This window comes from Lygodium microphyllum, chromosome 24, assembly GCF_053477565.2.
Source record: "Lygodium microphyllum isolate KBCC chromosome 24, Lygodium_microphyllum_v1.1.10, whole genome shotgun sequence".
Taxonomy (NCBI): domain Eukaryota; kingdom Viridiplantae; phylum Streptophyta; class Polypodiopsida; order Schizaeales; family Lygodiaceae; genus Lygodium; species Lygodium microphyllum.
The window spans coordinates 24,264,449-24,275,084 of NC_141158.1; the positions used below are offsets into that span (position 1 = coordinate 24,264,449).

Below are 10,636 nucleotides of genomic sequence, written 5' to 3' on the forward strand. Positions count from 1 at the left end.
TTATAGTGACGTTTTTGTGAAATAGGTGGAATTCTGATGTTTGTTAGGGTAGACGTCACACAGTTTTGTCAAATTCTGTGCAAAAACTTCTTGGTTGTATAACCTTAATACACTAACAAGGTTAGAGAGTTTCTTGTCAACATTGGCTTTTGTGTTCCTGATACTGATCACTCACTTTATGTGAGAAAGGGAGATGCAAGCTTGGTCATCTAATCATCCATGTGGATGCCTTTATCATGATTACATGTGACAGTGGGATTGTTGAAGTTAAGGACATTTTGAAGAAGAAGTTCGAGATGAAGGATTTGGGTAAGCTGAGGTACTTTCTTGGTATTGAGGTGATCAGATGTGATGATGGTATATGGCTATCCCAAAGGTAATATGACTCGGATATGTTATCCAAGTATGACATTATAGTGTGTAAGCCTCTTTTAATGCCATTGAAGCAAAACATGAAGTCTCAGGGAAGTTACTATATGTATATCCACTACATCACGTGCGTTTAGGGCCTACTATAAATATAATTATCTATGAATTTTTTTTGAATAAAACATACCCTTTTCTATTCAATTTGTAAATAGCCCCTTTATATTACACCCTTCTATATGTAAAAAATGGTATTTTAAAATACCTTATTTTGAACGCACGTGACTCACACATATATTCATGAGTAACTTACCCGAGCGTGAAGTTAAGTACTGATGTTGGAGATGAGAAAGAAGACCCTACTATGTTCAAGGGGATAGTAGGGAGTTTGATTTACATGACTATCAAAAGGCGAGAGTTGCTATTGGCCTTGTCAATCAGTTGATGCACATACCTAGAAAGCCTCATTTGGATGCAAGTTGACACATAGTGAGGTATGTGAAGTCCACTTTACATTATGGACATTTTTATGAGGAAGGTAAGGACATATAGGTGTTTGGATACATAGTTGTAGATTGGGCTGGTAGCATGTCAGATAGAAGATCTACTAGTAGATTCATGTTTTTCCTTGATAGTGTAGCAGTTACATGGAGAAACAAAAAACAGCATATAGTTTCTTTATCGAGTACAAAGGAGGTTGAGTATAGAGCTGTTGTTATGGCAACATGTGAGGTGGCATGGCTACAAAACTATTGGGTGATTTGGATGTGCAAGGAGATGGTGCAATTGTCATCCATTATGACAACATGAGCATCATACTAGCTAGGAACCTAGTGTTCCATGCTAGGAAAGAACACATTGAGGTGCACCACTACTTTTTGAGAGAGAAGGTATTTGCAAGAGAGATTGACTTGGTACATGTTAGCACAAAGAATCAGATAGCTGATATTTTCATAAAGGCATTGGGTGTAGAGAAGCTTCAAAAGTTTCAAAGCTTAGTCAGAGTTGCAAAGATATAGTTAAGCTTGAGAGGGAGTGTAGAGATGGCAAGTGCAACACGTGCGGACATTGACGATGAACCACTTGGCTAGATCGGTCTGCATGTCTATACTTAGCATGCTAGTGATCATTATGATCCTCACATGGCTAGTAACTTATCACTTATTATATTTAGTTTGTTGCACCTATCTACATCTCGCATATTTATAGCACTAGTTGATTAGTATAGTCAATTATGCAGTATTTGACTTAGTAGGCCACTTTCCTTTATGTTGTATCTTATCTATACTTTTTGTACATCATCTCTCTTTTTGTGTTTTTGAGTGAGCTTCCTCTTGTGTGTATGGTGTGTGTTTGGCATAGTAGCTCAAGCAAGTCCGCAATTCTTGACATATATCAATACTTTGACTAGTGCTATTAGTGAAACTAAGAGTGATGCTAATAGTGAAAACATGAAAAGCATCAAGTATTGAGCATCAATAGTAGCATATCTCCTTACATGGATTGTATACCCTTGTTGATCTTGAGTATGATCCCTAGCTTGGTTATTGTATACACTTTTTAACTCATCATCCCAAGCACATGAAGGCATAGCCTTCCTATGCTATAACCTCAATGTATCCATCTTTTAGGCAAAAATTGAGTCCAACTTGGTTCTCTTCTTATAATTACTAATAACCACATTTAGCTAGAATTCCACATGAGCCTTTGTGGCAGTGCGTTAATTGAATTAGTTCTCTGTTGGTGGATCTATATTCTAAGATATTAAAACTTCCATCATGCCAAGAAACATCTTACATGTATCTGCTCTAAGGATGTGCTCTTTGGTCTAGTTTTGGTTTTAGTTGCTTAATAAAAGAAATTTCTGTGTTTCTAAGTACCAAGCCTTACAAGGTGGTGCATCTCTTGTTTTAAATGATTAAGAAAACTAGAATTTAAATGATAATCCCTCCCTCCCTCCCTCCCTCCATCCCTCCCTCTCCGCCCATGTTTCAAACATCTTCCAATCTTTAGTCAATGATATTCATTGTCTCTTCTAATCCTTGCAAGAAAATGGCTCTTCTTACAAGTAAAATATAGCATGGATATTAGGGAAACATGAAAGAATTTCATCTAAAAATAGAGGACTTAGCATTGCAAATTTTTAATGCAAAGCATCTAATTTGAAGAAAGTTTTTAGCTATACCAAGTATCGACTTAAAGTTGTGCCTAGTTTAAGTGATGATAAGTTGGAGGGGGTGGGTACTACTAGTGATTTATTAAATAGACAACAAAAGTTTATAACCGCACCCATGACGAGTTCTGTTGCTTCATGAGCTCATCTATTTGTAAGGGATCAAACCCCCCATAATGCCGTAGGTATGCTATGGTGGTGTGATATTGCCACCTAATGGACACCTTGTGTTTGTTGCATGGCTAAAGTATTCTCTTATTCATGAACGTGTTTCGATCATTTGCTTGACCCTCATCCAAAATAGGCATCAACATCATTAAACCAAAGCAAGGATGCATGCCCTCTAATTTTTGTTGTCAAGGGAAAGCATGGTCCCAAATGTAAACATCAAAATTATTAAAACAAGCTACATGATCCTTCTTGTCCTAGACCATGCCATATTAGTTCCAACCACTTATTTAATACTTTTAGTAGCCTTTGACAATGGGTCCCAAGCATTCATAGGTATAGCATCTAAGTTAGGGTTCTTTTTGTAAGTTTACTATATACACGTTGCAAACTATGGGTTATTATGCATTAACTGGGCCTATGAGTATCCACATCTTGAAGAACTATGGATCCTTATTAGTGTACATTCAAAACTATCACTTGTATCCTTTATAAATATGAACTCATATGAATTCTATCACAATGTCTCCCTCAACCTTTAATCTAACCTATTATAAAGCCTCTTCTCTATCATTTAAGTATGTTTTATTTAATTCCTACCTACTGTCTAGATTCTTGTATAAAGTAATTTGTAATTCCTACATCTAAACTTAAATTCTTCATATAATAGGTTATTTTTCCTTTCAAGTTTTATTTCTACTTTTTCTCTTTTCATATTTTCTTTATATTTTCTTCTTTTCTTATAAAAGACTTTATATTTTCTATCTTCATTTCAAAACCCTATATATTATTAAAGATTAAAAACCCTATATATTATTAAAGGTTACTCTTTCTAGGTATTGATATATCAAAGTATTTCATTATACATCCTTCCACAAGAAGGCAAATATAATACCAAATGACTTAAGTATTGGATATCAGCTTAGTTAAGAGTTTTACGTTAAACATCTTCTAATCCAACAACTACTTACACACAATCTCCACTTGAATGTTATGATCTCTAGGACACATGCCAACATAAATTAACCATATTTACATATCAGGCGGCCTGATTTTCTAACCAAAAAGTGGTAAATAATTCTCCCTTCATCTACCTCCCCCCCTTCTCTCTCTCTCTCTCTCTCTCTCTCTCTCTCTCTCTCTCTCTCTCTCTCTCTCTCTCTCTCTCTCTCTCTCTTTCTCTCCACCCAATTCTTCATAATAGAGGTGCAATTTCATAAACAAAACCCCTTAATTAAAAAAGTAAGTACTACTTAAAACCTTGCTTAACATAAATTAATAGATTCTATGTTTTTCCTCTCTCATCACCACTGTCTCACCCTCCTCTCTCTCTCTCTCTCTCTCTCTCTCTCTCTCTCCCCAACAATAAGGAAAGTGGATAGAAGAGAGAAACACCACACAATGCATTTACATGCAAGATACATCGATGGACTTTGATTTTTTTCTCCATTTCCTCTTCCTCGCTTTTTCATTCATACTATGTACACAATAATAATGAATATGAAGAGTTAAAAATAATCTACATAATCTTATATTCTATTCTTATCACTTGCACACACACACACACACACACACACACACACACACACACACACACACACACACACACAAGCTCTTCGAACAATAATGCAAGAAAATAAGAAAAAATCCTCCTAGACGTAGTAGTTTCATCGAGATAATTCAAGATTATCTACAAAAATATAAGCTTTGTAAGGCATAAACTCAAGTAAGGTGTAAGTTTAAGGGATATCAATGCTTGTCCAAACTAACAACCTTTCTCAAAGATAGATGATTCAAGGGATTATCAAAAGAAGAATTAAAATGATATTGCGCAAATCCATATTTTTAATAGTACTTGTGATACCAGTACATTTTTTGAATAGAGGATTTAAAGGAGGATCAAACTATACCCAGTAGAATTTACTATTGACATAAAAATATTTCTCATTATAGATTTTTCTTATATTTTTGACTTGTAGTTCTTTTTGCAAGATAAAATTCTTTTGTTACTGTGTAGATCCTCTGTGATTCCTGGAATGACCTCAAAAGCTTATACTAGGTACAATTGCGACCCACCATATTAAGTTAACAAAATTGATGGGTAGATATTTCGGCCCATCGATATAATTTGACATTACTTGTAAATTATTTGATATAGTTTCATAAAAAATGAATGGGACATAGAAATGATCTTAATTAGTAGAATTTTAGCATAAGTACTAGAGCAATGCATGATATATACACATAGGAATCTATAAATATGTATATAATTAAGCCTACCTACATATATAAATAAAGTACACACATGCATGCATATGGGCGCGCGCGCGCACACACACACACACACACACACACACACATCTATATATAGATACATGCACACATATACTCAAGTATGTCTATGTTTCTATTGACATGTATTGATGCATCATATAGCCTCTTGAATATACATACACAATTTCGATACACGTACACAATCATACACATATTGATAAAAACACACCTCACATCACATTATTAAGTTATATGCTATGTAGCCCACTTACATAGCATACACGTACACAATCATACACATAATGATAAAAACACACCTCACGTCACATTATTAAGTTATATGCTATGTAGACCGCTAACATACTCGCCTCTTTTATATATGTTAACCTACTCATCTTTGTCATATATATTGCAATTCAAAGGTTCATAATTAAATATACAAAGATTTACAAAATGATTTATATGTAAGGAACTCATTAATGTAAGTTTCTAATTTAGTATCGATGCTTTAGGACCACAAGCATGTTTGAATGTGCAACCATGTCAACATTTTTGTTGATCAAATACGCGTAAACAAAGGATTAGAATTGTGGATATGATAGAGGACACATAATGAGTTACTTACTATCTACTTCTTTGGAAACTCTAGATTCAACATGAGCCTAAATAAATATCAATATCGAAACCTTAGAATGTGTGGAGAGAGAGAGAGAGAGAGAGACAGGGGGGGGGAAGTGAGAGGTTTATGGATGTGTTTTGAAAGGAAAGGAAAAACAAAAGCCTTTCTCCCTTATCTCATCACTTGTTTGATAGTTGCTCTAATTGAAACAGAGTAAGAAGAGAAAGATAATACAATGCAAGAATGAAAAATTATTAGACTTTGTGGAGCTTCAAATTATTAAGAGAAAGATAATACAATGCAATAATGAAAAATTATTAGACTTTTTGGAGCTTCAAATTACTATGCACATAGTTCCTCTTGTGGGGAGCAAAGGAGTTGTGATAACAGCTGCCCCAATAAGCCCACAAAATTATTTTTGCATCATTCATATGCATTCCCTACATTGCTATGCCTTTAACCTATAAGAGCATGTTTGTCAAAATGTTGATCCTTGAGTTGAGCAAGTGTTTGCTAGATGTTGAAGATTTTGTAAATGGACATAATTGTTTAATAGGTGTGATTACAAGTTGCTATTGTTGTGTTCCCTTATTGGTGCCATATAGGGACATTAATTGATTTACTAGAAGCAACTCTCATAAACAAATTAATCTCTCATTCCCTAAGAAAGAATCAACACCTTCAATGAACTTGCTAAGTAACATGCATATCATAAGAAACATGGGACAAAAGTCATCTGTAAAGTTAATGATGACGGTTGGCGGTACGTCCACAGTATAGCATTTCCACATAGGTCCAATTATACTCCCTTGGATAATTCTACTTTTTTGGCACATTGGCATAAATGTTCAACATAGAAAATGCCATCTTCCTTCGGCTTGTGACATTGGTCCTTTTAACGTCAATGAAGTTACTTTTCATGCTAAAAACAAGGAATGGAAAAAGAAGTAGGGTCCAAGGTAAAAGTTTCTCTCACATGAGCATAAGTCTGGTAAGAGATCTGTTGGCCTTGGATACTCATATGCATACACATGGAGAACTCATAGAGAAACCTTTCATTTAACAATATGGAGTTTTTAATTAAAAAAACTAAGATCAAAACTACATTTCACAAAGGGTACCAAAAATACAATCAAATATATTAATTTAAAAGCCTCCTCCCTAGAAGAAAGGTTTTATTTCCAATGTTTGCAATTTGTTTAGCAATAAGTCCGGCTTTCCATGGACAATTCGCGAGAGCGCAGTGTGTACACACTCCCAACACTCATTTAAAAAGAAAACATGTGTTTAAAATAGAGAAAGAAAATCTTGAAGGATGATAATGCCTAGTGTGTATTGGACTTTTGTACTTGAATCAAAGGCTCTTGTGTAAAGGAAACTGTGTTAGACTTTAAAGGATTTGCAGGCCTATCATTTGATTTGGAAAGATAAGAGGCGTCCCGAAAGCATTAGCAGAGAGCATTTATGAGACGGACATGTATGACGTGAATGGCCGTGGCCCCTTGATGGAAAGGCAAGCTTGACCGGCACTGACTTAAAAGGCTTTTATCCCTTTGCTGGTTCGATCGACTCTACTACAATCTCGCCTACTGTCTCCTTTTTTCTGTGGTTCCCCATCGAATGGACGTCCGAGTCGGGTCTTTTCTGGGGACAAAATCCCGCAAGAGAACATTAATATAGTAAAGTCTAATTCCTTATTGTGATCCAGGAGCATCTCGCAGGCTCCCATTTTGCTTGGTTAATATGGCAAATTAGTACGTGCCTGAGAAATCCCGGCTATGGTGATATCTGCAGCAACACTGTGTTGAACGAAGGATATCAGAGAGAGAGAGAGAGAGAGAGAAATGCAAACGAGCCAGGCTGCTGTTACTGGCGGCTGCACTGCTAGTAATTCGAGAAGGGGCGACAGCGGCAATGGCGGCGTCGCATTTGCGAGGCAGTACGTGAGGTCGAAGATGCCGCGGCTGAGATGGACGCCAGAGCTGCACGATCTGTTCGTCCATGTCGTAGAAAGCCTCGGGGGCCAGAAAAGTAAGCAAATAGGATAATTAACCCATGTAAATTTCTTCTTCTTCTTCGTCGCCTGCTTCTTCTTCCTCTTTAGAGCTTCTTCGTACTCTTCTAATATGGTATCAGTACTTTAATGTTGATCTTCTTCTTAATCTTCTTCCTGATCGTGCTGATTTAATGGCTTCCCATCATGTGATTCCCGACCCTCAGAAGCCACACCAAAGCTCGTCCTCCAGCTCATGAACGTCCCCGGCCTCACCATCTCCCACGTCAAAAGCCACCTTCAGGTATCTATAAATCCTGAACAGCACAACAATGATATTTGCCCTAAACGCTGCTGCACTTACACATTGCTTATTCTCGATTCTATATCAGATGTACAGAAGCGTCAAGTGGGACGAGGACAGCGAGGTCTGCTGCGAAGCAGGTATACATACCTAGCGCCGAGTGATTGTACAGAGGTGAATTTAATGTCTGAGTTCGTGGCGGTATGGATAATTAGAAGCTGCGTGTGCTCAATTTTTGTAGCTGCTAAAGCCGAGGATCAACCTGGCGGCGGTGGCGGCGGGGCCGGCGGCGGCCATACCCCGCAGCTTGATTACAACCCCCTTGTGCACCCGAACTGCAGCTACAGTAACTATGCGTGCAGCCTATACCAGTACCATTACGAGACGGCTCTACTGCGAGACATGGTGATGCGGATGCACAGGTCGCGCACAGCTGCAAAATGCATTCAAGCAACCTTAATTCTAGGTCTTGTTACAGTGTATTCAACACCGATCCAGCTTCAGGCTTTACTAATGGAATGTTGCGGTACCCTCGCAATATTGCTGCAGGAAAGAATACCTTTCGCCATGGGCGCAGGCTCACGGGCCCCCTGATACAATAGCACATGAATTAGGGCCAATCGATCAATGCAACCGAGTGGGGCCTACGTTGCCCGCCCAGGCGCAGGATCGTAACATCCAATTGATGAGCGCCTCGACGGGGTCTTCCCACCTTTCGTCGGACTGTCTGTCAGCTGCGGAGAACGGGCCCGAGCTGCAAGACGATTATCCTGCACACGCCATGAATCACAGGCCGCATGGAGGCTCCAGTAACAGCTCAACTGATCAGGTAGTCAGTCTAATTAGGAATACGATCAATTTTACACTACAAATTCTTCTTACACATAATAACTGACAACATCCTGACCTTCTGCATTTGTCACTCACACCTACAACATTGTCACAAGCTATGTATAGGGTTGCTTCCTTGCAGACGCCAGGTAATGCAAGAGCTCATCATGCTTTGGTTACAGCATCCGATTGCTGAAGGCTTTTTGTGATGTTGGTGCTATAAAAAGAAAGCCTAGCTAAAATAGCAAGTAGTTGTGGTCTCTCTGGTTTCTGAGTCGACCTGCTTTCGATCTACCATGCAGGAGCCAGACTTAGCTGGGCCGAGCTGCTTCATCCCGGCTAAAAGATCCGATCAGACTCTGGCTTTGTTCGAAGACGTCACGACGTCATATTGCAGCAGTCCTGCAGTGAGATCGGAAATGTCACCCAAGCGACGTCGACATAGCGGTTTGTCGATGCGCCTATCCGGCCTTGAGCATCTTCAGTACAATGGTTCTGCACACACAGCTGCTGACACTAAGGCGGAGGAATGCGAGTCAGAAGACGCTGCCATTGATCTGTCTCTCAAAATTAGTGTAAGCGATGGCCTCGGTACCTCCACTCGACGGCCGTCAGCCGATGACATTTCCTTAGAGCTCACCATCTCCTCCTTTAGCAAGCCTCCTCTTCGACCATTTGGTTACTAAGGCAATCATCACATTGGTTGCATCCTATTGCTCATCCTATCAAGATATAAGTTATATATTCTGAGAGTTCGTTCATCATTCTGAAACCCAAAAGAGTTAATATATTTCTCTCAAGGGTTTTTGTGCTACTAAGCTATTCATTTCTATGCCACAACCATTGTTGTTCCTGTGTCCCTACCCTAATGATTCCACGATTATGCCTCTTTTGGAATTGCTGTCGACTTTGTGTGTTTGATAAGTTCTCTGAATTGATGCTGATATGGTCTTAGAACAACATCATCAAGCCTAGATTAGAGTATCACACAATATCAACCGAAGTTCTTAGACATCCCATCCTTGGTACGTCATTTTGCATGATCATGAGGTGCTTGTCAAGGTTCATCATATTGGCCACCTTCTTATTGTCATATGCAAGTCAAAACAACGTTGTGAACTTATTTATCTTACAACATCAAGAATAATTGATCTTTTTGTAAGGAGAACATGCTACATCCAATGAAGCACAAGCATTTGGAAGGTACTCGTATAGGAATGATCCTGAACAGGATCGAAACTATAAAGGGCCCCACCTTAATGCCAAGAATCCATAGAGAGACCATCTCAATAGCTTTCCTATTCTAGAGGTTGCAAAGCTGCATTTAGTGTAGTACACAGAAGGGTTCATACAAAGATATGTGGATTGCAAAAGTATACAATGAAGATGAAATCCAAACATATAAAAGATGAACTTGAAATGTGAATCTATTGGTCATTGAATTGCTTCTACAATTAAAGGTTCATTTTTTAAAGTAACTTTATCCAAATGTCTAGTGATTCTCATTATCAAGCTAGTAGAACTCTAGTAGTTCTTTCTCCTTAGGTTGTTGAAGACCACACAAGGATGTTATAGTCAATACCTCAAGGTCTTTGAGTAGAAATTTCTCCTCTCTATTTGTATTTACAGTGTATGAATGGGCATGCCATTCATGATCGTTTGCATAACCTTTTTCCAACAAATTTCACCCATAAATAATATGGCAAAACAAGTGACCATTTGGAGCCTTGTAAGAAAATTCTTTTTGAGAATGTATTGGAGGTATTCATGGCTCCTTGGATAGTTGTAGAAGTGTAGAAAAATCACTACGAGGTCCAAGTTACTAATTTGATTTGATTGTCGGAGCTCTAGTACCTTGCTAGGCACCATTAGAACCATGGCACTTTAAAGACAATTTGCATGAAGAAG

At 38.2% G+C, this 10,636-nt stretch overlaps 1 protein-coding gene across 2 annotated transcripts; it reads left to right on the forward strand.

Annotated features, from left to right (window-relative positions):
- Positions 1–7,128: 7,128 nt before the first annotated feature.
- Positions 7,129–9,656, forward strand: LOC148014922 (uncharacterized). 2 transcript variants are annotated; one of them, XM_087665415.1, is made up of 7 exons: positions 7,129–7,279; positions 7,395–7,631; positions 7,821–7,897; positions 7,986–8,037; positions 8,139–8,319; positions 8,447–8,726; positions 9,031–9,656. In XM_087665415.1, the coding sequence occupies exons 2-7, from the start codon at positions 7,445–7,447 to the stop codon at positions 9,412–9,414; spliced, it is 1,161 nt and encodes a 386-aa protein (XP_087521541.1). In that variant the 5' UTR covers positions 7,129–7,279; positions 7,395–7,444; the 3' UTR covers positions 9,415–9,656. The 2 variants fall into 2 exon arrangements, with proteins under 2 accessions (XP_087521541.1, XP_087521540.1); XM_087665414.1 differs by having other exon boundaries at positions 7,156–7,631; positions 9,031–9,654.
- Positions 9,657–10,636: the final 980 nt, after the last annotated feature.